Below are 26,361 nucleotides of genomic sequence, written 5' to 3' on the forward strand. Positions count from 1 at the left end.
CAATTTACAATATTTTTGTAGATAATCCTTGAATTTCTTCCAATCTTCCTCCACCAGTTCTTCTCCCAGGTCTCGGATTCTGCCCGTCATCTCCGCCAATTCCATATAGTCTATCAGTTGCATCTGCCATTCTTCCAGTGTGGGTAATTCTTGAGTTTTCCAGCTTTTAGCGATGAGTATCCTTGCTGCTGTTGTAGCATACATAAAAAAGGTTCGATCTTTCTTTTGCACACTCTGACCAACAATGCCCAAGAGAAAGGCCTCTGGTTTCTTAAGGAAGGTATACTTAAATACCTTTTTCAGTTCATTATAAATCATTTCCCAGAAAACCTTCACTCTAGGGCAAGTCCACCAGAGGTGAAAGAATGTTCCTTCAGCTTCTTTACACTTCCAACATTTATTATCAGACACATGGTATATCTTTGCAAGCTTGACTGGGGTCATGTACCACCTGTAAATCATTTTCATAATATTTTCTTTCAAGGCATTACATGCCGTAAATCTCAAACCTGTGGTCCATAACTTTTCCCAGTCAGCAAACATGATGTTGTACCCTATGTCCTGTGCCCATTTTATCATGGCTGATTTGACCGTTTCATCCTGTGTGTTCCATTTTAACAGCAAATTATACATTCTTGAAAGTATCTTAGAGCTGGGTTCTAACAGTTCTGTTTCTAACTTTGATTTTTCCACCTGGAATCCTACCTTTTTGTCCAACTTAAAAACTTCTTTAATCTGAGCATAATGAAGCCAATCTCGCACTTTATCTTTTATTTTCTCCATACTCTGCAACCTCCAGTTATCTCCATCTTTTTCTATTATTTCCCAATATTTCGGCCATTTGGCCTCCATATTGAGTTTTTTCAAGGCCTTAGCCTCCATTGGTGATAACCACCTTGGGGTCTTAATTTACGGAGTATTTGAAAACTGTATGTGAGGACTGTACAACGCTAGTGTGCTTTAAAGAAGCTTTGTGAAAATACAAGGAATATTGTTAGAAAGCAAATAAGGTCAGAAATATAGTGTTTAATGGCAATATTAAAATTAAGGAATGTGAAAATAGGATTCGAACTACGAATGATTGTCAGAGAAGTTGAGGGAGGTCCAATAAGCTAAAATATGTGATGTGTAAATTGATATGACTGGAGTTTTTCATGGAAAAAATTTTAATAAAAACAAACAAACAAGAAATAGCTAACCAATGCCTAGCACTCAGCATTCCCACCCCCTTGCAATCTTGATATTCCCAGTCTGTTCTTATTTGATTTCAAGGTGCCTGATGCACCTATTTGAAACTTCAAAAGAACATCAGAGCAGGAGGAAGGGAGAAAAATTGCACAAGCGAAGGCGTGGCGGCATCATCTAAACATTGGAAAGGAGCGTGGAAAGTATTTGAGAGCGTCCGGAGGGGGAGCTAGCTTTGTTGTGGGCGTATTCATGTGGTTATTTTAAAAGCTACTTCTTTGAAATCCTGCAATTCGCCTACTGTGATCTGTGCTCTAGCCTGTGATAAAAGCTGGAGTCCCAACTTTGTTTTGCGAATTCTTCTCTTCTTATCACTCATTACGACCGTGCATGTGTTTGTGTGCAAAGCCCACAGAGTTAGTAGCAAAGCAAACATTTTTATCTCTAAAGCGAAAACTATCGCATAGTTTAAGCGACCTCCTAATTTTTGCAGGCTATAAAATGTTCAGAGATTCTTCTGTTAGCCATCTCTACTAATGGGCAAACAGAAATAAATAGATCATTTGGTTACATATTGAGTTCTCTTGCATCTATTGTCACCTTTTTGCTCTGAGGACAAAGGACGCTGGCTGGTCAACTGGATTATAGTGCTTGTTATGCTGAGCAGTATGTATATATAAGGACATGAGTGGTGCTGTGAGTTAAACCACATAGCCTAGGACTTGCCGATCAGAAGGTCGGCAGTTAGAATCCCCGCGACGGGGTGTGTTCCCGTAGCTCGGTCCCTGCTCCTGCCAACCTAGCAGTTCAAAAGCACGTCAAAGTGCAAGTAGATAAATAGGTACCGCTCCGGCGGGAAGGTAAACGGCATTTCAGTGCGCTGCTCTGGTTCGCCAGAAGCGGTTTAGTCATACTGGCCACATGACCCGGAAGCTGTACGCCAGCTCCCTTGGCCAATAAAGTGAGATGAGCGCCGCAACCACAGAGTTGGTCACGACTGGACCTAATGGTCAGGGGTCCCTTTACCTTTTATGTATAGCTTTGGTTTCTAATCATTAGATGCTGACATTTCCAAAGAAAGAAAAAATGTTATGGGCATATTCCCATGTCTATCAGCGAAAAGCTGTTGTAAGATAGACTGCAAGTAAGTCTAAAGCAAAATCTGTCACAGGGAATTGTTCCTAATTCAGTAGATAAAACAGCCTATATTTCACTGGAATAAAAAAAACTGGTATCATGAGGTCTGGAAATTTAGTGGCTCCTTATCTGACAGTGGACTTACTAGGTACCTACTGCCTGGAGGGAGGGAGGGTGGGAAGAAAAGACAAAGTCACAGGATTGTAATTTGTATGCACGGCTAATCTCTTTCAGAGGCATAACTCTGTTAGTCTCTTGTAGTAAAAACAACAGAGTCTTGTGGCATCCTAAGGACTAACAAATTTATTATGGCACAAGCTTTAAAGGATTACACTCTGTTTCGTCATATACACCCAGAGTTGCATATACAGTATACATAGTTGGGGTTTGGGCAGGTGTAGAATGTGCGTTGGGCGGCCATGGCGTGCCTAGAGTCTAGAAAAGGACGGAGGTTTATTTACTGTGGAGCTGGAGATGTAGGTGTTTTTAAAAAAATCGCCGCGTAACTACTGCTAAAGTCACAAAGGACGCCTGCCACGCCAGCCTGACAAGGTTGTTTTGAAGGTGAAGCGTGCTTATAAGCGCCGCAAAAGCACCTTGCGTCCCTGCAAAATGAAGCGCACTTTTGCGCACCGCCCCAATGCACGGGTGTTTTTGCGCCGCTTGCATCGGGGCTCGCTACTCCCGAGTAAGCTGCGTACAGACTCGCCACTCAACATGGGCATACAGTAAACAGCCCACCCTCTGCAACCGAACAAGCACGCAGCAGGGCAGGTTTAGGAATTGCAGAAAAAGAAGGTAAGAATAATAATAAAAATAAATGGTTATATCGGTTTCTTTCCCTCCTCTTTCCCGTTACCCAAGCGGAACAAAAAATACGCGAGGGCTGCAAATGACAGTGCAATGAATTCCTCCGGTTTGCTGCGCAAGAAAACGCACAACAGGTTGGCAGCGACGCCCTCTCTTCCCCACCCCCCTGAAAAAAAAAAAAGGACGCCAAGAAATACAACAACAATCCTTAGCAGCAAAGGAACAGCAACTTCCTTCTCCCCCCTATCATCGCCTTCTTCTTCTCCTGACCCACTTTGTAGCAAGCGGGAGGCGATGCAAGGAAGAAGCAAAAAATAGAGGGGGAGGCGCAAGAGGCGCTTCTGCAGCTTCGCACGCGGCGGGACTCCTTTTCCGCCCTCCCTCCCCGGCGGCCAGCGCAGCAATCCGCGTTCTCCTCGCGCAGCTCCCCACCTCTCCAAACGCGCTTAGTTTTGGAGAGGCGGAAGGCTACTGGTTCGCGAAGAGTCCCCTCGAGGGGGAGGGAGGAGGAGTGGCGGCGGCAGGAGCGTCCTTCCCCACCCGCCTCCTTCCAGCCGGAGCTGCGGTAGCCGCAGAAGGCGGGTAGTCGTCGCTGGAGGAGGAGGAGGGTGTGGAGGCCTCTGCGTCTATCTTGCCCGTGCCACTCGGCGCCCTTCTCGGCTATTGCTGCCTGCGCGCCAAGCGCTTCCTTTTCTTCCTTTCCTCCCTTTTCTCCTCTCCGCCCAGGCCCGGAGCCAGCCGAGCTTCCCCCGAAAGCGCCCTTCCCTTCGCCGCGGCTGGCGTCGTTGCGCCTTTGGTGGCCGCCGCCTCCCCAACCGTCCCCGCCTTCGACGCGCTGCGCGCACAGCCGGAGCGCAAAGCTTCTCCTTCTCCTCCTCAGCGGCCTGGACGTTCTCAATATGAGCGGCATCGCCTGCGTCGAGAGACACCAGGTAAGCAGGGGCTGCGAGGCCCACCAGAGCCTCTTTTTCCAGCGAGCGACCGCGTGGCGCAGTCGAAGTCGAATCGGGGTTCCTTGTGCGTAAAAGCGCACGGCGCGCGCGGGATTCTTTTTGTCCCCCGACCTTGTGAAGCCGCCCGTCTCATTCCTTGATCGCGATGGGGCTTACCTCCGAGTAAGCGGGGGCGGGGGCGGGAGGATCTTGCCGCGCGGCGAGGCGATTTAGGGCTGGGGAAGCCAAAAGAGGGGCGAGACCTCTTTTCCTTTGAAGGGCGCTCGGATGGCGTGGGGTGCTGACTTGAAACATTGGGTGGTGCCACTTAATGGTGCAGGAGGAATACTTTGGGGGAGGAGGACCCATTGTAGTGTGTGCAAATGTGCTTTTAGAAGCAACCCGGTTTTTCCCGCAAATGGCGGAAGGGATGTCTGGAGAAGGAGGATTTGCGCGCCCTGTCTCTGCTGTTATTTCCGCCGACGGATGATCCTCGCGCACCCTCCAAGTGCGTTGGAATTGAGGTTATACCTTGTTTTATTTTGAGGTGTGCGCAGGCTTGCGTACTTTTTTCCCCCAGAGAGGAAGGGAACCGCGGCTGTGCCATGCTGCCCTCGATTTTTTAGGTGGGTTATTGCAGTGGTGGGTGTGACCCTATTCGCAGTAGTGCCTGACGATGTTTCATGGCGTCATGGATAAACGACACCGGGAAGTAGATGTAGGCTTCGTGTTAGTTATGGGGTGCCCACCCCCTTCATTTTGGTGTGGTGTATTGTGCTGGCTCTGCTGTGCCAGCAAATGGAGTTAGAAAGGTGTATGAGGCTCATCTATTCCAACCCCTTGCAGTGCAGGAATCTCACCTACAGAATCCCTGACAGGTGGACCATCCAGCCTCTTCCAAGGAAGGAACGTCCACCAGGGATTTAGAAGGTGAGAACCTGTGTAAAAGAAAATAAGCTAGATTCTCCTTGTCAAATGATTCTGGATGGTCTGCCAGGTGGGACAGCCTTGAAAGCGAGGCTGGAATTAAACATATTAATTCATCACTTAACATAAATAAGGTGAAGATCTAAGGATTCCATAAGGTGAAGATCTAAGGATGTTAATGTTTAAGTTAATTTTAATAAAAATTGGGATTTGGAAAACCGTTAAAAGGACATGCAATGAAATTGAACCAAGGGGATGCGAGGAAGTCACTTAACAAAGTTACTAACTGCAATTTTCAATAAGGCTATGGTTTATGTTTGTTTGTCTTGTGTTGTTTGTTTATAATATTGTGAAAACGAATAAAATTTTTGGAAAAAAGAAAGTGAGGTTGGAGAGTTCTAACTAATCCCAGCAGCTTCAAAGGTTTACGGCACATTTGCCCCATAGTACATTTCCTCCCACCCCCATTTTGACGGCTGTTTCTGAAAAGGGTGAGCTGACAGGAAGCCAGTGCATGTTCCTTTTTGTTTTTGTCTGGGGTGAGGAAGCATGTTGCCTATTACCTTGCTACAATCGCTAAGAATCAGGAGATTACCGCAAGTTTTGAAGGGTTTTCCTTATTTGAGGGGAGGTTTTCCTTTCTCCTTCTTTGCCTTTGTTCTTTCTCCACGTTGCCCCGTCCTGTTGCCAAGCACATGGAGCTGAAAAGCATCTGCTCCAAAATGCTTGCTGCAGTTGAAGGCGTGATTGGGTGGGGAGCAAAAGCCACGCTGGCCAATCCGGAGGCAGATACGGTTTCTCTGGGTTATAATTAGGCAAGGCCTGAGCAGTTCTCTGGATTATGTTTCTGTTTTTTCCGTTTGCTTCAGTGGGAGAAACCTATATTTTGCCTCACATATTAAATAAATGTCTGGGATTTTGCTCTTGGCCTGCCTACAGAGGCAGTCAGCCATATGTCAAGGACCATAATGTCTTCTAGACAACTGTGCATTTATCTTAGTCCAGCCCTTCAGTTGGACGGTCGTATATAGCTATAAATAAAAATCATATTGGGAAAAATGGTTTGTGTTGTGATTTCAGGATGTGACGTTCTAGTGCTATACAATAAAGTGTTTGGCTGTTGGCGGCTGGTGGTGAAGCCTCTAAATAACATGGGTAGGTGAACTAAGGCCTGGGGGCCAGATCCGGCCAAATCGCCTTCTAAATCCGGCCCACGGATGGTCCGGGAATCAGCGTGTTTTTACATGAGTAGAATGTGTGCTTTTATTTCAAATGCATCTCTGGGTTATTTGTGGGGCATAGGAATACATTCATATCCCCCCCCCCGAAAATAAAGTCCGGCCCCCTACAAGGTCTGAAGGACAGTGGACCGGCCCCCTGTTGAAAAAGTTTGCTGACCCCTGCTATAACGTCTGCTACTCCAAATGGACCTGCTCAAGTTAAAACAGTAGCAGAATCATACGTAAACACACTAGGGACAGGGCAAATTACACATTACATGTAAAATGTGTGTTTGGAAGCCCCTTTAGGTTATGTTGAGGAGGGGTAGGAGTGAGAGAAACAAGCTTAACTTCTAATCCATCAGCCTTTTTTATGCTCAAAATCCTCCTGGCCGCTGCCAACTGCTTCCTTCCACCCTTTGAGATTCCTGATGAATTGTCTGTAAAAGTAAATTACATATCTGGAACCGTGTTTGTGGGACTCTTAAGTGAGAAAGCAGCTAGTGGGGAAAGGCAAAATACCCGGCCAGTTTTACTTAAAATTGCAGTGTCTCGCAGAAGTTTATAGCACCGATTAGCATGCACTGTGTAGTCCCTCCCCCAAAAAAGATACGCTTAGCAGTATCATGTTTAGTTAGTAGTAGTACAAACATGCAAAACATTTTTCTGAGACTCAAACTAGGATGTGATGTGGGAGGTCTGAGGTCTGTATACATTTTTTTATTCTTATTTTATAGCATCTGTGAGGGACTCAATGTTTCCCATCTTAAATCTCATGTGAGTCTGCGGACAAGTCTGCTGTTCACCTTGGAAGGCGGAAATGCAGGTACAGTACCTGTACGATTTACCTGCATTCTCCTCCCCTCCTCCAATCTAAGAACAGCTTCAGGGAGATTACCGTATTTTTCGCTCTATAAGACGCACCAGACCACAAGATGCACCTAGTTTTTGGAGGAGGAAAACAAGGGGAAAAAATATTCTGAATCTCAGAAGCCAGAACAGCAAGAGGGATCGCTACGCAGTGAAAGCAGCGATCCCTCTTGCTGTTCTGGCTTCTGGAATAGCTGCGCAGCCTGCATTCGCTCCATAAGACGCACACACATTTCCCCTTACATTTTAGGAGGGGGAAAGTGAGTCTTATAGAGCAAAAAATACGGTATTTAGATCTGGGAAACATTGTGCAAGGTTGGAAAGGAGAGTAAGCAGCCCTCCCGGAGTGTTGCTTTTGATCAAAATGTGCTTCAGAGGTTGTAGAGCAATCTCTCTCATGCGTCATGCATTGTTTTGGGTCTGATGCATCATGAGCTCATGATGGCTAAACTTTTATTCGCGTATGGGGCAAGGTAGATGAGCTGTGTTCCAGGAAAGGTGTAAGAGAATTTCTGTAGTTAACCAGTGTCTGGATGCAATTGGATTTAGTTTGTGCTGTGAACTTTGCAGAACGGTTTTCTTTGCCCCTCCTCTTGACGGATGGTGACCGCATTTCTCTTTCTTATGTGCCTGTCACTAAGAATGACTTTGTGTTTAAGCTGTGAAACAAGCACTTTGAACATCAGTATGGTTTGGGGCAACAGCTTTCTGGTTTTCCAGCTTTTTAAAACTACGTCTAGCTTGGCACCCTTTGAAAGGTGTGCATCATAAGCATTTTTTAAAAAAAAGTTATAGGAGGCCAAGCAATAAAGACTTGAACTTACGTTGAAGAAACAATGACTCACTCTGGAACCTTGCTCAAATAAGGCTGGTCTTGAGTATGGGAGTGCCATATATAAAACAAATCAACTGATATAGTTTGCCAGTCAGTTTATGTCTGTGCTGAAAATTTTGAAAAGCAGGAACGAAAACTTGAACTTGGGCAGGAGGCCAGTGGAATCGCGAGTGAGACGCCAGGCATTGCAGTTTGGGGGCATTATGGAGAAAGGAATACCCTAAGCTTAAATGCCATTATTATTATTATTATTATTATTATTATTATTATTATTATTATTATGATTGATTGAATAAAAGCAATAACCCAATAATACTCCCCCCCCCAAAGAGCTACCTTTTAAAGAGCTACCTGGTTAAAAAGGACCGCTTTAGCCTGGTGCCTACAGTGAATTGCTCCTTAACAGAAAAGGAATGTGGGGAACTAACCCATCCTGGACGCAAAAACTCCATGTTCAATCTTTTCAGACAAAAGATGAAAGATGTCACTTAACTGCTTCTTGGCTGTTCGTTGGACAGCTATGAATTTAGTGAAAGGAGTTTGGTCTCACGTGCGGTGTGTTGTTAGATCTAGATAGGGGTACAACAAGAGAGTCCCAGGGAATAATGGGAAATAGATTGAGGACTAGAGAAATAGAAGAGGCCGTCTGCAACTCGCAGTGGGAATGGCTAGCCTTAAATCTCTTTCCACACAGTTTAAAGAAACCACAGGTAACTAGCAACTTGAAATTATTCAAGCTTTATGCACTTGGATTTTTTAATTGGAAAGGCGGGGCAGGTGTTTGGGGTGAAAAGACTTTGGCAACCCCACCCGCCATTGAACCCATAATGTTTTGGCCATTTACCGTATTTTTTGCTCTATAAGACTCACTTTTCCCCTCCTATAAAGAAAGGGGAAATGTGTGTGCGTCTAATGGAGCGAGTGCAGGCTGCGCAGCTATCCCAGAAGCCAGAACAGCAAGAGGGATTGCTGCTTTCACTGCACAGCAATCCCTCTTGCTGTTCTGGCTTCTGGGATTCAGAATATTTTTTTCTTGTTTTCCTCCTCCAAAAACTTGGTGCGTCTTATAGAGCGAAAAATACGGTATGTTTTGGCTTTACACGCTGTCCCTGGAATGTAACCCCCACAGAAGTTGAGCACCACCTAAATATTAAAAGCGACATATAGATGGTGCTGAAAGGGACGCAGGTGGCGCTGTGGGATAAAGCCTCAGCGCCTAGGACTTGCCGATCGAAAGGTCGGCGGTTCGAATCCCTGCGGCGGGGTGCGCTCCCGCTGCTCGGTCCCAGAGCCTGCCAACCTAGCAGTTCGAAAGCACCTCCAGGTGCAAGTAGATAAATAGGGACCGCTTACCTAGCAGTTCGAAAGCACCTCCAGGTGCAAGTAGATAAATAGGGACCGCTTACCAGCGGGAAGGTAAACGGCGTTTCCGTGTGCGGCTCTGGCTCGCCAGAGCAGCGATGTCACGCTGGCCACGTGACCCGGAAGTGTCTCCGGACAGCGCTGGCCCCTGGCCTCTTAAGTGAGATGGGCGCACAACCCCAGAGTTTGTCAAGACTGGCCCGTACGGGCAAGGGTACCTTTACCTTTTATAGATGGTGCTACACCTCACTAAAACTCCCAAAATTGGAGTATTGCACTAGTGGAGAAACATACCCACAGAGGAGGGATAGGGGAATTATAAAGGATGGATTTGTTCAAGAGTACTTACTGTAGTTTGATTTTTATCATGTTTGTTAACAAGAGGAACAGTGACAAAACTCCCTAGGATGACGAAGCTAATCTTCAGAACCTGTTGAAGTAGAAGCAGAGTATTCAGCCGAGTCAGAAATAGTGGAAATAGATTTAGGAAGAAATCCAAATGAACTGATGATGGGCAGAAAATTTAATTAATGCTGTGCCCAGTTGTCTCTGGAAAAAGTGTTCGTATTGTATTTTTTTATATAAGATATTTATTAAAGTTTTCAAAAATGAGACAAAAAGAAGAAAGACAACAAAAATACAGAAATAAAAACAATTAAAAAACACGTAAAGTTTCCATTCACTTATTTTCTTTTAACTTATTTTCCCGACCTCACACCTCCCTTTCTTATATTCCAATTCAAATTATTTGTTCAGCAAATCCTCACCATTAGTTCTTTTACTTATTTCAAAACCTTATTTTCCGTATCTCTTGAGCATTACAGCTGGAAACCATTTAATTTCTATCCAACATCATTCTAACATTCATTAATTTTACAATATTTCTGCAAATAGTCTTTAAACTTCTTCCAGTCTTCTTCCGCCGACTCTTTTCCCTGGTCACGGATTCTGCCAGTCATTTCTGCCAGTCCCATGTAGTCGATCATCTTCATCTGCCATTCTTCCAGAGTGGGTAGATCTTGTGTCTTCCAATATTTTGCGATGAGTATTCTTGCTGCTGTTGTCGCATACATAAAAAAACTTCCCAGGGGAGCAAGCAACTTTCCTGGAGCAACAAGGTGTGACTTTTACCTTTTGTGTAGTAACCCTTGAAAAGCTGGAGTTAAAACAAGCAGTGTACTTTATGTACAGCAGGACACCTTAAAGCACCGTATTTTTCGCTCCATAAGATGCACCTAGTTTTTGGAGGAGGAAAACGAGAAAAAATATATTCTGAATCTCAGAAGCCAGAACAGCAAGAGGGATCGCTATGCAGTGAAAGCAGCGATCCCTCTTGCTGTTCTGGCTTCTGGGATAGCTGCGCAGCCTGCATTCGCTCCATAAGACGCACACACATTTCCCCTTACTTTTTAGGAGGGGAAAAAGTGAGTCTTATAGAGCAAAAAGTACAGTATCTTCAAACCTATGGAGTAAATGGTCTTCTAGTTGGGGGGACGGATAGAGACCACTTAAATATTGATGCAAATTAAGCTGTTCCACAAAGAAAAATCAACATTATTATTATTATTATCATTTGGAAATAATTTTTATTTGCTTTTACAAGTGTAGCGTTATAACAATACAAAATAGATATCCATATTTAGAGATTTCTCTGAATCTCGAGACTTCGCACCATCCCCTCCGTGGATCCTCTTGTCAACCTTTTCAACTGTGTATTATTTCATAATCCATTTTATGAATCTCTCCATATTATTGATATTATTTGCTGCATTGTTGTTGTTGTTTAGTCATGTCCGACTCTTCGTGACCCCATGGACCAGAGCACGCCAGGCACTCCTGTCTTCCTGCTGCGTTACAAGTGTTATTAAAATCGTGCTAATGTTTTCATCTGCTTACAGTGGCCTCCTAAATAAATGATATTCCCCCCAAAAAAAGAAAATCAAAGCAATTAGCAGTAAATTTGAAATCAAAACTTCTTTTAAATAATACTGGTGCAAATTTGTGTAGTTTTCAGTTTGGCTACTGAGCAGGATCGTAAAACTAAGACAGATTTAGTTCCAAAAGCAGTTTGGAAACAACATTTCTGGAAGGATTTAGGTTGATCTATCTAGGTTGATCTATTGATGCTTTTGAATTATGGTGTTGGAGGAGACTCTTGAGAGTCCCATGGACTGCAAGAAGATCAAACCTCTCCATTCTGAAGGAAATCAGCCCTGAGTGCTCACTGGAAGGACAGATCCTGAAGCTGAGACTCCAATACTTTGGCCATCTCATGAGAAGAGAAAACTCCCTGGCAAAGACCCTGATGTTGGGAAAGATGGGGGGCACAAGGAGAAGGGGACGACAGAGGACGAGATGGTTGGACAGTGTTCTCAAAGCTACCAGCATGAGTTTGACCAAACTGCGGGAGGCAGTGGAAGACAGGAGTGCCTGGCGTGCTCTGGTCCACGGGGTCACGAAGAGTTGGACACGACTAAACAACAACAACATCTAGCAGATACTTCTTTCACCCCTGCCTTCCATGTCTCACCTCTCCAGCTGCTAGGCCCATGACATCACATCTCTCCATTTTTGTTAATCCCAACCCTTTAGCCATATTACACAAGTACAGATACAGATAGTTACAGGATGAGACACTTTCACAAGAAACTTTCTTTTGTGATCGTGCTCACGTATATTAGGAATACCGGCTGGGGGAAATACTGCTGTTTCCGAGTGAGTAGAAAATAAGTAGTTTCCCAGATTGTTTTGAAAATGTGGTACCGCCCAAGGATTAAAACTTGGTTGCATATTTACATATTATAGAAAAAGTAATTACCGTATTTTTTCCATGTATAAGACTAGGTTTTCCCCCTAAAAAATAATGTCAAAAATTAGGGGGTTCTCATACATGGGGCCATATCCCCCCATTATCTTAAATTTGAGTCCCCCAAAATACATGGGGGCGTCCTATGGACAGAAAAATACGGTAACGCCAAAATATTAAAAAAACTTCAAAGCCATCAGTGAGGAATATTTGCGAACAGTTGTAAGAGATAATGTTCTGGTAATAGAATAGATCTTGAATCATAGTGGGGTTTACATTTTATAAGAAATAAACCCCCCCCCCCCCCGGTTGTTATATTACAGTGTGGGTGTTACAGGTTACTTAAGGGCTCTGAGACTTTTTAAAGAAGAGTTGCTTTAAGATGTAGGTCTATCCAATAAAAGCTGCCATATGTAGACTTTGCCCAGACTAATCTCTGTTTGCTGGGTCAACTACAGTAATACAACTGTGCTGTAACTGAATTACTGTAGGATATAGCTGGGTAATTGAAACAGATCTAAAGAGGATGCAGTCTTTATGTACCATTTACTGATTTGGGGGTAGATAATATTTCATGCAAAATTGTCCTGATTTCCTTAATAGTGGCAGGCTTCCATTAACACCTTTTAATTTTAGAAAATGTTGGCTTTTGTTTTCATAGCCTTTCAGGCAGTTCACAGTTGGCATAGAATCAAGTCCTAAACGGATTCTAAACATGCAGAAATCCCAAATTAATCAGTTTATTCTTTGTTTTCTGTTGCAGAGTATGATGCACGACTACCACAGAAGAAATTCGTATCTATAGCTTTTAAGGACTTGATTACATCGTTTTAAAGCCTGGTAGTTTTGGAGTCATCCGTTTAGAAGACGCAACTGCCTGCATTATTCCAAGCTGCTGTTTAACTTAGGAGGAATATAAATTGACGTGCTCTCATATTAACACACAAGAAGACTTCAGATTATTCAAGGTCTCCTAGTTTCCACAACATAAATTTATCTGATACGTTTTTACTCAGGTCGACGCATATATAATGTCATTTATTGTGACGTGGAGTGTATTGATTAGTCAGCTGTTACAGTACGATAGACTTTGATCTGATTTTAATACCGTAAACCCAAATAAAGTCATGCAAACTGGCACCCGATAGCAATTACATAATCACTTTTTGATATAAGCTGCTTAATTGGAAAACTGATTAAAAATTGCCTTCAAACAAACTGGTGACTCCCCTCTTGCCTTTTTCCCCAAAATGACCCCTGGTTTTTTGAATTTTATTGATATTGATGCTGCATTTTATGTTGTTTTTAAGTCGCATTTTAATGGTTTTATATTTGCTGTTAGCCGCCCTGAGCCTGGTTTTTAAACCGGGAAGGGCAGGGTATAAATAAAAAATTATTATTATTATTATTATTATTATTATTACAGACCTGCAGTGTGACAGTGGCTGATAACTCTGGCAGTCTTTCTGCCAGCACTGCTCATGGTTGAGAGGGCACAATGCCTTGGGTGCTCTCACTAAACTTTCCCATTTCAGTAGCAAGTGAAATTAGTACGGTGAATCCTCGAGTTACATACTGCTCTGGATACGTAACTTTCGGGTTGCGAACGCGGCAAACCCGGAAGTGTATACTTCCGGCTTTCGCCACGTGCGCAGAAGCGCTATATCGCACGTGCGCAGAAGCGGCGCCTCCAGTTACAGACTTTTCAGGTTAAGTACAGACCCCAAGAAGGGACATGGGTAGCGCTGTGGGTTAAACCACAGAGCCTAGGACTTGCTGATCAGAAGGTCGGTGGTTCGAATCCCCGCAACGGGGTGAGCTCCCGTTGCTGGGTCCCTGCTCCTGCCAACCTAGCAGTTCAAAAGCACGTCAAAGTGCAAGTAGATAAATAGGTACTGCTCCGGCGGGAAGGTAAACGGCGTTTCCGTGCGCTGCTCTGGTTTGCCAGAAGCGGCTTAGTCATGCTGGCCACATGACCCAGAAGCTGTACACCGGCTCCCTCAGCCAATAAAGCGAGATGAGCACCGCAACCCTAGAGTCGGTCACGACTGGACCTAATGGTCAGGGGTCCCTTTACCTTTACAGACCCCCAGAACGAATTTAATTCATATCCAGAGGGTCCACTGTAGTTGTTATCACTTTAACCCCACATCCCCTGCAGATTGGCTTGGTGTGTGTGTCTCTGGAGAACACCCCTATTGCTGCAAGTGGGGAGATGGTTCCGTCTGGAAGGCAGAATTACCGAACTGACGGAATGATCAGAATAGCACATTGAATTCCTCCCGTTTATTTGCAGCCTTGTGCATGTGTGTCTGCTTTCACAGATGCTTACTCGCAGGTAGTATGCATAGGGTAGCAGCATGGGGTTGTAGTTTAAATAGGATTACAACCTCAAAAAGTCTTTGCATCAAGTAACATCACGCTTGGTTCTACTTACAATTGCAAATTTTCCTCTTCAGCCACAGAAACAGCAAAAATGATTCCTAATGGCTATTTGATGTTTGAAGATGAAAACTTCATTGAGTCGTCCGTTGCCAAGCTAAATGCTTTGCGAAAAAGTGGCCAGTTCTGTGATGTTAGACTCCAGGTAACAGCGTGACAACTGGGTGTTACGTTTTTTGTTTGGAATTGGGGAGGGGGGGTTATGGTGTTAATAAATTTCTTAATTAATTTCTTGGCCTTACACATTCTGAAAACTCACTACACCATTAGATAGAATTCTTTTGAAGTCTCTTTTTAAAATTATGAGCCTGATCCAGCCAGAACTAAGTATTCTAACTGAAATCAGTGGTAGAAATGTGCTTACCTTATTTAAATCCACGAGACTCGAAACTGGGTCATGAATGAAAGCGATTGGTAAAAAAGAGACCATCTGTAGTTAATCATTACAGCTCTGAAATCCATTCAATTATTGGTTCCTGATTGATTGACCTTGATTGACCCCCAAGGGGTCTGGCACCATTCACATAACAAAAACTTTCAAAAAATAGGTGGTCCATGGCTTGTTTTTTGAAAAATGGGGTGTGAAGTATTTAGCTAATTGGGAACCACGGCAATAAATCCATGGATTTTCAGTGGTTTTGTATTCTGTAAGACGTAACATTGCATACCATCTGTTAGGCTGAACAATTTAGGTTTAACACAAGTCTTTCTCTTATTTTAATACAGGTCTGTGGGCATGAGATGTTGGCACATAGAGCTGTTCTAGCTTGCTGCAGTCCTTATCTGTTTGAAATCTTCAATAACGACAGCGACTCTCACGGAGTTTCCCATGTAAAGTTTGACGATCTTCATCCAGAAGCTGTTGAAGTCCTGTTAAACTATGCCTACACTGCTCAGTAAGTGACTTGGTTTTTTGTTTTACATACGATAGGCATTTTTTATCTTATGCTTTCTATTAAGAACAAATTCTAAAATAACCATATAACTTTAATAGATTGAAAGCTGATAAAGAACTGGTCAAAGATGTGTACTCTGCAGCAAAGAAACTGAAGATGGAGAGAGTCAAGCAGGTATAAATTTTGGACACTTAAGAAACCAAAGTTTCTGTGACCCTAGTTAGAAAGAAGAGCTATATCTTTAATCTTAATGAGCAACTCAAGCATTTGAATAGGCATATATTGATTTATACGCCTGCATTTTTACCACAAAAAAGCCATGTTCATCTTAGAGCATTTCATTTATAGATTAGGATCAATAATGATGATGAAATAGAGTAAGGATTTCATTTGATTAATTGTTGGTCCGCTATATGGATTTCAGAACAGTTTGGGGACAGTTTTGTAAAATACATTTGCGTGGACAGGCGGAGTCCCCAGATCCCGCGCGGTCCCCCCCGTCATGTGGAATAACAACTCAAGACAACATGCTATGGGATTAAATTGGCCACAACTTTATTAAATTTCAAATGTGGGTAGACCTTGGCTCAGGCATTGGGGCGTTCTCCCTCCCCAGTCCCCAGCCGGGGACCTAGGGAGCATCAGGGTTATCCAGTGTGGGGGGGGGGGATGGGCCGGCTCTGGAGAACATATGTTCAAGCAGAGATAGCCGCCCCCGTTACGCCGCCACAGGGGAGAGCAATGACGACCTATCGGCGTACGGTCAAAGCCTCCCTTCAGAAACCCCTTTAACAGGGAACCCTGGTATCGCCGCCGCAAAGAGGAAGATGGACTAAAGGATTCCGCCCAAGGCCTGATGCCGCCAAAGTTGTGATGTTTTGCTACGGGAAAGGCGAAACCTGCCAATGCAGGGAAATTCCTTTCCGGCCCTTTAACAGCGACCTTAACGTAGCAGCGCCCGCATACCTGTGGAGACAGGTTAACCTGCAAAACCTATGAAGAAAAGTTAACCTGCAAAATAAGACATTAACTGAGGGTGGGTAGGGTGGGAGAAGCTCTGGAGCCAAGTGAGGATTCCCAGGTAAGATCCTCCCTCTATTGTGTGGGCAGGTAATCCCTCCCCTACCTGGCCTGGTCTCCTTGGCAACGCTTCCCCCAGGTGGGATTGGACAACTGACTGAGGTAGGCAGAGACCTCCAGGTATCCCACCTGAGGGAAGGCAAAGCCAAGCCTATGCTGTTGGAGCCGCTCCAGATCTAGGGGCTGCGCGCGTCCACGCAAAGGGTGCCCCCCGTTTTAGGCAGGGAGCGGTCATTGTTTGCTGATGTCAGCAGTTCTGGCAGCACACTTGCGCAGATTAATGTGTGAACCGGGCAATCAAATATAGATGGCCTCAGTTTCTTTAATTGTAGCAGATAGTGACTGTAGACACATGAGCTGTGTGCTGCTTTTGCACAAACTGCAGCAAAGTGGTGCTTGCAGATAATGCATATCCTGGCTTATTTAAAATGTTAACAGCAAAATATAAAATAAAAGGTTGGTTATATTTGGTCCCGTTTTCCTAGAAGAAAAACAGGCAGTGCCACTCCCATTTCTGCAGCTCAATTTAGCGTTATCGCTGCTGAATAGTACCAGCAAATGCATTTGAGAGTGATGTCTCAGAAAAGTTTGATTAACGGTAATGCCCTTTGCCTTAAATAAAGAGCAGCAGTATGTTAAAGGCAAGAGAAGATGTAAAATTGATTTGCTGAAATGGGTCCCATGGCAGGTTGGTGGGCTAGAAGAAGTGAGAAATAGAAAGTGCCCCAGAAGTGTACTGAATCTCTTTTTTAAAAATAACATAATTGTATGCCTTCCTAAAAGGTTTGTGGAGATTATTTACTCTCCAGAATGAGCGTCGAAAGCTGCATCTCCTATCGGAACTTTGCAAGCACCATGGGCGATTCGCGTTTACTGAGCAAGATTGATAGTTACCTTCAGGAGCACTTATTACAGATCTCTGACCAGGAGGAATTTCTAAAACTGCCACGTTTAAAGGTGAGCAATCTCATGCTCCTTTCTATTTCACCGTAAAAAAAATGGACGTTAGTCTTGTTCACGTTTTAATGCTACCAGGAAATCATTAAACAAAACTGCTTTTCTTAAAACATATGGACAAACAGTCTTGCAGATTTTGAGTTGCTCGGTTTGGAATTGTCACTCCTTCCATGACCTTTTTCAGAAAAGCTGAGTGATTTTACATGCACATATTGGACCTCCCAGGAGTCTTGTCACTACAGCTATCTCAAAAGTGCAGCATTTAATTCCACCCCCCTCCCAATTCCAAGCCCCTTCTCAGTTGTGTCCAGAATTGCGACCCTTTTACTTCGTTCCATAGAAGAGGGATTCTCAAGTTTTCTACTCCCAATACCCACTTGAGATGGCTGAAAATTATCGAAGCCCACCAGTCAAAAAACGGCAGTGGGTCGAGGCAGTGTTTGTTCCAATCAGCTGGCAAGCACTGACATCTTCTAGAGATACCTAATCAATCTTGGGGAATTGCTGCATTCTTTTACCACAGCATTTTCCTTGTGGCAAGGAGTTCCTTAGCTCAGCTTTCCCATTGGTCATTTGATTGTTCTCTTTACCCATTGTTGTCTTTTTAATTGTATATATTGCTTGTTTTATGTTGCTATGGCCACTGGCTAATGCGAATAAAGTTTATCTATCTGTCTTTCCCGAAGCAAAGTGTAGACCAGGGGTCAGCAACCTTTTTCAGCCGGGGGCCAGTCTACCGTCCCTCAGACCATGTGCTGGGCTGGACTATATTTTGAAAAAATATATATGAATGAATTCCTATGCCCCACAAATCACCCAGAGATGCATTTTAAATAAAAGCACACATTCTACTCATGTAAAAACACGCTGATTCCCAGACCATCCACGGGCCGGATTTAGAAGGCAGTTGGGCCGCATCCGGCCCCCGGGCCTTAGGTTGCCTACCCCTGGTGTAGATGTTTGCTCTGGAGGTCCTGTGACAGAATTAGTTGACCTGTTAGCTCTTATAAGTGGAGAAGGTTTTTTCTGTTACATTTTCCCCTTCCCACCTCCCATTCTTCCACACTTAGCTTATACCATATTTCCTAGCCTCATTTGCTGGGTCATCACCTTGTTGTGGCGCGTGGGCTTGCACGTTCCTGTGTTCCTTGTGACCAAACAAAAAAACAAGCTAGCGGACCTGATGGGATACCTGCTGAAGTCTTCAAAGTGGGCAGAATTGAACATATACAACAATGTCACAAGCTCGTCAAAAAAATCTGGGAGAGATAGGAGATCCCAGCAGGGATGCCAAAATCATCAAAAAAAATTTTTAAAAAAAGGTGATAGAACGGACTGCAGAAATTATCGAGGCATCTCTTTATTAGCTGTGGCCAGCAAAATTCTTGCAAGCATCTTAGCAAACCTTCTCCTAATTATATCAAAATATATCCTTCCTGAATCCCGAAAGGGTTTTTGACTTTCTAGGGGGATAGTGGATATGATTTTGACTGCTCCACAGCTTTAAGAAAAATGCAGAGAGCAAAACCAAACCCTGTATATAGCGTTTATTGACCTGAGGTCTTTGACACTGCCCTGTGGACTGTCTTCTGAAAATCCAGCATCGCTTGAGCTCTGCAAGTGCTGCTTTCTCCAGATTGAAGTGCCAAGAGTGTGAGGACTGGGAGATTCACAGGGAAACCAAAATCCTCGTTTACAAAGCTATTATACTACCAACTTTACAGTTGGTAAACATGGGCCAAATCCTTGAGAGATTCCATCAACGGTATCTCTGAAAATTTTTACGCATCATTTGGGAAGACAGGTGAACTAATGCCAGTGTACTGGAAGAAGCAAAGATCCCCAGTGTTGAAGCAATGATTCTTCAACTACGTTGGACTGGTCCTGTTGTTCGGATGCCTGATGATCGTCTTCCAAAGCAACTTCTCTATTCCCAGTTTAAGATTGGAAAGCGAAATACCAGTGGTCAATAAAAGAGGTTTAAAGAGGCTCCCAAGGCAAATCTTTTAAAAATGTCGTATAAGCACTGATAACTGGGAAATACTGGCCTGTGAGTGCTCCAATTGGAGATAGCCTTTACCAGAGATGTCGTGGACTTTGAAGAAGCACAAACTTGAAAAGGAGAAACAAGCTAAGAGGAAGGCATGTTTGGCAAATCCTCACCGTGATCAACTCCTGCCAGGAAACCTATGTTCCCCACTGTGGAAGGACTTGTGGATCCAGAATTGGCCTCCACAGTCACTTAATGGACTCACGGTTAAAACTGTGTTCACGGAAGACAATCTTACTCTGCTACAAGTGATTGTCAAAGAAGGAGAAGATATTCCCTACCCCTGAACTTACACTCGACTTTTTTTCCATCCCTCCACCTTAGTTTTACACTCTTTCCCCCCTCCTATAATAGCTTTCCTCTCTCTTCCTTTCTATTCCCAACGAATTACCATGAACCTTTTATCTCGCTTTCTAGTTTCCTTCAATACCACCTCTGGCCCTTTGACCTTGCCTGCACTCGCCCCGCCAGACCTCTGTCTCCTGGCCACTTTTGCTTAACACGAATGGAGTTGCTGGTCCTGGCATGGGTTCAGCCAAAATGCCGTGGGCAGCTAGAGCATGCATAGGCAAACTCCAGTCCTCCAGATGTTTTTGAGAGTACAATTCCCATCATCCCTGACCGCTGGTCCTGTTAGCTAGGGATGATGGGAATTGTAGTCCCAAACATCCGGAGGGCCGGAGTTTGCCTATGCCTGAGCTAGAGGGTGAGGCAGGCAGGTGAGGAGGTGGTACTGGGAAGGTTGTGGCACTGAGATGCACCTGGAAGTGTCACAAGGCCCTCTGGTGAACCCACGGTTTGAGAAATACTGCCATAGAACTTAATGGGAACCACTGGCAATTGAGCCTATTTCTGTCTGCGTAGCCCCAAGCAGGAGATTCTGTTTGTTTGGTATACCAGAATGCGAGCAAACCTTGATATTTTACATCCTCCGTTCTGGATTTGTTGCTGTTGTTGTTGTTGTTAATGTCATTCATAAAGCAAAACAAACTGTCAAAGCAGTTTGCATTAATCATACCTCTAGAAAGTTCTATGTTGGTATAATGATGTTTGAGATTTTATCTAATCTTGTGTAGGCAAGCCTTTTAGGTCTTTTATCTCTCCTAGCCGCTAAACCCTTTTGTTTTTTATTCCAGCTGGAGGTCATGCTTGAAGACAATGTTAGCCTGCCCAGCAATGGCAAATTATACACAAAGGTAATCAACTGGGTGCAGCGCAGCATCTGGGAGAATGGAGACAGTCTAGGAGATCTGATGGAAGAGGTTAGTCTTTTAAAAACGAGCTTTGGCAGCCTTTAACAATTAAGCTTTTCTGAAATTAAGGAATGATCCTTTTTCTTTTCTTTTTTTCTTTTCTTTTAAAAAAAAACCTATTTGAAAAATTTAAATCTTACTGTAGGTATCCCTAAGCTGAGAAACTTAGGGGGGTTTCCAGGTGAGCTGAATAACTGTTCAATCTGGTTTTTCTGTTTCTGTTTTTACTCTTTTAACAACTTCACTCTGGTGAAAACGGGGAGGTGGTTTTTAAGGCTCACTGTATGTCCTTAATGTGTTCCTTTTTGCAGGGTTTTTGCTTAAAGAGAGACAGTAGGTAAAAGGTTCTAATCGTTGTTCCTCCCCGTTGATTTATCTCCCCATAGGTTTATTAACAAAACTAGGATACTCAGCGCTGAAGAACCATAGAAGAAACTTCAAGTGTAAAGAAGCAGCAGCCCTGCCCCAGTTCTCCTAAGAAAATCCGCTGGGGGCAAAAAAACGATGATGATGATTAATGGTGTTTACTTCTTTACAGGATATCTTAACTTTTGACAAAACTTGTGTAATTAAATAGCCTTTCTCACATACCCAGCAGTCAGTGTAGTCTCAATCAGAAATGCCAGCGTCTTGAGAATCGCTGTGGAGATAATATAAATTTTGAATTGTTTGCAAAAATACAACCTAGCTTGCCATCAAACGAGCAGCCTTTGAGAATGGTTATGTTTGCTTTATTCTGCCCTTTCTTAGAAGCCCAGTCAAATAGTCTTAGATTCCCCTTAAAGTTCTCGTATTTAGTAATGGGCAGTAGACTTTCCTAAATGGAAAATCAGCCCCTATGGGTTGTACCCAGCTAAGTGACATTGTGAGCAGGGCTACTCAAAAGTACAACTTAGCCGGATACAGCTCATCTTTAGCATGAACTCTTTTATAATCCAATTGTGCTTGGTTTACATGCTTTATTCACATTCTGGACAAGGAGAAAATGTTTGTATTTTGCAAATAAGAATGTGGGTTGCGGCAACAGTTTTTGTGTGTGTTTGAGATTGTCAACCTGTACAGTTTATTCTGCAAGATAATGTACACTGTCACACATCTTAATGTTACGGCGCAGGGAAGTCAAGGCAACTGAAGATTTCTTTTGAGCTGTGGAAGCGGGGATCCGTCATGCCATAACTGGAAGATCTGTCGTCATGAGAGCAACTTCTTTTTAAAAAATTTTTTTGCCATTCTGCTAGATGGAAAGAAGAGAACCTGACTGAGACTTGGAGCCGTTACGGAGTCTTGTGTTCTGTGTACCGATAGTTGAATAGGCAATGGAGACTGTAGCCACATGGCTGTTCTGTTGTTTTTCAGGTTCAAACGTTGTACTACTCAGCCGATCACAAGCTGCTTGATGGGAACCTGCTAGAAGGACAGGCTGAGGTGTATGGCAGTGATGATGACCACATTCAGTTTGTGCAGGTACAAATTGCACATGGTCTGAGGTAACCTCAGGTAAAACTGGTTAGAGTAGTAAAAGGAAGAAATAACAGTCTCAGAACAGTAGCTGCCTTAGATGGCTCGTGTGGTCTAGTTCATGAGTGGCAAACATGGCCTTTCAGATGTTGCCAGATGCAGCTGCCCCCAGCCCATGCTAGCATGGGCAGGGGGCAGGGACGGTGGGAGTTATAGCGCGGCAACATCTGTAGGGTCACAGGTCAGCCACCCCCGATTTAGTTCCTTCAAGCTGTAACGTAATACAGTCGTACCTTGGCTCCCCAACAAATCGGCTCCCAAACGATCAAAACCTGGAAGTGAGTGTTTCGGTTTTCGAACGATTTTCGGAAGCCGAACACTCCTGCAACCAATTGGAAGCCACGCTTTGGTTTCTGAACATTTTGGAAGTCGGGTGGATTCCGTTCGACTTCCAAAGTACAACTGTAAATATGCCTTAGTACTGAAAGCACGGCATAATGAACAAGAGAAGTTAATGGAGGTTCATCTTAAGATTCTGGAATGTTGAGAAGGGAGTGCAGTGCTAAAGATTACAGGAGCTTGCAGATAGAGCTTAAGCGATCCGAGGCAAACAAGGAGCGCTGAATAAGTTTCTGGAAGCAAGAGCTTTGTAGCATAGAAGTGCAGGCTTTCAGTTGTAGCAGTCTATCCAGCACGTGACTAGGAGTAGCATGTCATGAAGTAGCCCTGGAGATTTCCTTTGGGAAACCTGCCATACAGGGCACAAACTGAGCAAGAACCAATTTGTAATTGCAAGAATAATGGTATACTTCAGGTAGCCTGCAAACAGCGGGAACGTTTTGAATACTGTAAGCGCACTGCATTGGTAACTTGGTGAAAATCTTACTTTCTGGATGTAATAACTGCCACTGTTGCCATAATTCAGTTTCAAAGTACATTTTCAAATGGGAGCTTTTGAGTTTCAGCAACCTAAATGAGTCAAGATATTTGAACTAGAAAAGAATCTGTGATGAAGCAGAGTTCAGTTCATTTTGCAACTTAAATGTAATTAGGTGGTGGCATCTGGAGTTGCAAAAAACAGAGAGGTGATAATATTAGCCTTCTCTCAGCTGCTAATTTAATAGGTTTGTTAGCAGGAGTTGAGATTTGAAGAAGTTTAAATCTCCTAATACTTGGGAGCTGTTAAAAAAAAAAGTTTGTACAGGTGTCGGTAGAACCTAGATGCAAATCTGTCTATCAGGGGTGAGCAAGAATTCTCAGACTTCAATTAAATGATTTGTCCCTTTAAAACCAAAGTGTTCAAATTGTAGCCATGGTGGGTCTGGCTAGTTACAATAGACAAGTAGGTTGCTTAAGTGCAAGACAGAGGCTGAGCCTAAGCCCAAATGCCAAACCCCATACTTGATTCCTAAATAACTGCAAAATACCCATTTCCCAGAAGGAACACCCCTAAAGCATGTGTTGCAGACAGAACTCGCACCCCACTTAAAAAATGACAAAACCACATCCTGAAAACATGGGGATCCTTTTTCAGATGTAACTCACTGCCTTCCCCTCAGACCCCACAAGCTTATAAGGCAGCAATCAGTCTTCTTTTCTCTCCCCCTTTTCGTTTAAAAAAGCAGCAGGCAGTTGGACTGGGTTCACTGGAAAGCAAAAACACAAACTGAAAAGTAGTTATGCTTTCCTTCTCTGAGAATGCCTCTGGGACCATGTGGGATCCAGAGACATTCTGGGAAGAAAAAGAAGAAGAAAAGATGGCAGAGTCTTATCTCCTAAAGGTTAAAAACAAATGAATTAAAATAAAAACATTCAGAGGAGCAGGGACACCAAGGGAGGTGTCTAAAGCCCATTTGGGGAGAGAGGAGAGTGGAAATGAAGTGTCTTAGACAAAAGGGGAAATGGCTTCAATAGAGGAAACTGGTGTAATTATTCTGAAACAACAGAGATGGGTTTCATAGACCCGAGGTGGGCAGAAGGTAGATTGGGATCTTCTCGTAGATCTCTGGGTGATCTGCAGGAGATTGGCAGAGCTTTCTCTCTTTAATTGTTTTAACAGTAGCAATAACAAAACCCTTCCAATTTCAAGGAAGTTCAAATGAAGAAAGCTTAAGCGGAAGTGGATTTTTGCGTGAAAGGATACGGCTTTGTTTACTAATTTCTAGGCTTGGGATGTCCTCAAGACTAGGCACCATTTTTTTAATATAAAAACACTAGCCATATGTCCCGTGCATCTAGCTCTGGTCGGTAGATTTTGGGGTTCTAGTAAAAACAAATAGCTCCAGCAAGCTTGAATTGCATCCACCCCACTCCTTAAACTATAAGGCACTTGCAAATTAAAGACGATGGTTTGGTACAGATAGGAAGAACGGTGCTGAAAAAAGTAGACAAAATATATGCAATTTGGTAGAAAACCTTATGTAATACCTTGGATTTATAGAATAAGCCTTCAGAGTTTTGCTGTGTAGGCTATGCACCCTTGAAACTTGTGTAGTAATAATAGTTGTTGCAGGTACTTTGAAACAAAGTGAAGATCGTCCCATTAGAAAGCATAGCGTACGTGAAGCTAGGTCATTCGATTCAGAAGCTAAGGACTGTGAGTTGAGTATTGGGATGAAATGGTTTTTGCAAGTAAGGGGTGCATTACGTGCTCCCTCACGTTGCTGAGATTTTGATTCGTCAAGTTGCCTGTGCAGGTGTTCTTATAAATGAGGCTGCACAGAGGTAAAAATAGGAAATAGTTCTGAAACAAAGGCAGATCACGGTACGCTCTGTGGCCGGGTTTCTGTAGCTGCCTTTTGATTTTGCAGAAAAAGACACCCCGTGAGAATGATCTCAAGCAGATAAGTAGCAGTTCCTCTGGAAGTCTTTCTCCAAACGCAGCAGTGCAGAGTCCTAAACACGAGTGGAAAATTGTTGCTTCAGAGAAGACCTCAAGTAAGCAGAACTTTGTTTCTGGGGATACTATTTTTAAACCACTGTGTACCCATGCTTAAATATGGAAGTTGCGGGAGGCAGTGCCATTTTTTGCAATTACGTTAATAAATGCAGCGTTCTTTTCTCACCTTCAAATACAGTGGTGCCTCGCAAGACGAAAAGAATCCGTTCCGCGATTCTCTTCGTCTAGCGTTTTTTTCGTCTTGCGAAGCAAGCCCATTGACGGCTTAGCGGATTAGCGCTATTATCGGCTTAGCAGCTTTTAGCAGCTTAGCGGATAAGCAGCTTAGCGGCTTAGAAAAGGGGGGGGGGAGGGAAAAAACCCCGCAGGAACTCGCAAGACATTTTCGTCTTGCGAAGCAAGCCCATAGGGAAATTCGTTTTGCGAAGCACCTCCAAAACAGAAAACCCTTTCGTCTAGCGGGTTTTCCGTCTTGCGAGGCATTCGTCTTGCGGGGCACCACTGTACTGGGGGAAAGCTGAAATTCCAGCCTACCTAAAGGGTAATGGTATGGCTTTACTGCAGGCTTCCTCAGCCTCGGCCCTCCGGATGTTTTTGGCCTACAACTCCCATGATCCCTAGCTAGCAGGACCAGTGGTCGGGGATGCTGGGAATTGTAGTCTCAAAAAAAACATCTGGAGGGCCGAGGTTGAAGAAACCTGCTTTAGTGGAAGAAAACACGTTCATATTTTGGAATTAAATGTACTCTTTCCCTCCCCTTGCTCCCCCCCCCCCCAGATAATACCTACCTGTGTCTCGCTGTTCTGGATGGCGTGTTTTGTGTGATTTTCCTTCACGGGCGTAACAGTCCCCAGAGTTCTCCGACCAGCACTCCACGGTTGATGAAAAGCTTGAGTTTTGAGATCCAGCCAGGCGACCTTATTGAAAAGCCCATGTCTCCGATGCAGTATGCTCGATCTGGATTGGGAACAGCAGAGCTTGGCAACAAGCTCATAGCCGCAGGTAAGGAAAACCACCACCAACAACAACAACAACAACAACAACAACAACAACAACAATAATAATTTATTATTTGTACCCCGCCCATCTGGCTGGGCTTCCCCAGCCACTCTGGGCGGCTTCCAAAAAATATATATTAAAATACTCTTAATACATCTGTCAGGGACTCAGCGGGAGCGCAGGGAGGAGAGGAGATGGAGAGCGAGGGGGAGCAATCCGAGGGCAGCGTAGGAGAAGATGACA

At 43.9% G+C, this 26,361-nt stretch overlaps 1 protein-coding gene across 1 annotated transcript in view; it reads left to right on the forward strand.

Moving 5' to 3' along the window:
- The first annotated feature begins 3,680 nt into the window (after nucleotides 1–3,680).
- The window catches only part of IVNS1ABP (influenza virus NS1A binding protein), a 28,549-nt gene continuing 5,868 nt past the window's right edge, over nucleotides 3,681–26,361 (forward strand). The window contains exons 1-10 of the mRNA XM_079981395.1: nucleotides 3,681–4,064; nucleotides 12,848–13,052; nucleotides 14,544–14,671; nucleotides 15,253–15,422; nucleotides 15,521–15,596; nucleotides 17,286–17,459; nucleotides 20,646–20,771; nucleotides 22,119–22,226; nucleotides 25,031–25,157; nucleotides 25,897–26,121. Coding sequence (XP_079837521.1) covers nucleotides 14,561–14,671; nucleotides 15,253–15,422; nucleotides 15,521–15,596; nucleotides 17,286–17,459; nucleotides 20,646–20,771; nucleotides 22,119–22,226; nucleotides 25,031–25,157; nucleotides 25,897–26,121 — 1,117 coding nt within the window. The 5' untranslated portion in view covers nucleotides 3,681–4,064; nucleotides 12,848–13,052; nucleotides 14,544–14,560. The remainder of the gene's footprint in view (nucleotides 4,065–12,847; nucleotides 13,053–14,543; nucleotides 14,672–15,252; nucleotides 15,423–15,520; nucleotides 15,597–17,285; nucleotides 17,460–20,645; nucleotides 20,772–22,118; nucleotides 22,227–25,030; nucleotides 25,158–25,896; nucleotides 26,122–26,361) is intronic.

This window comes from Podarcis cretensis (assembly GCF_951804945.1).
Source record: "Podarcis cretensis genome assembly, chromosome: 6".
NCBI classification, from domain to species: Eukaryota; Metazoa; Chordata; class Lepidosauria; order Squamata; family Lacertidae; genus Podarcis; species Podarcis cretensis.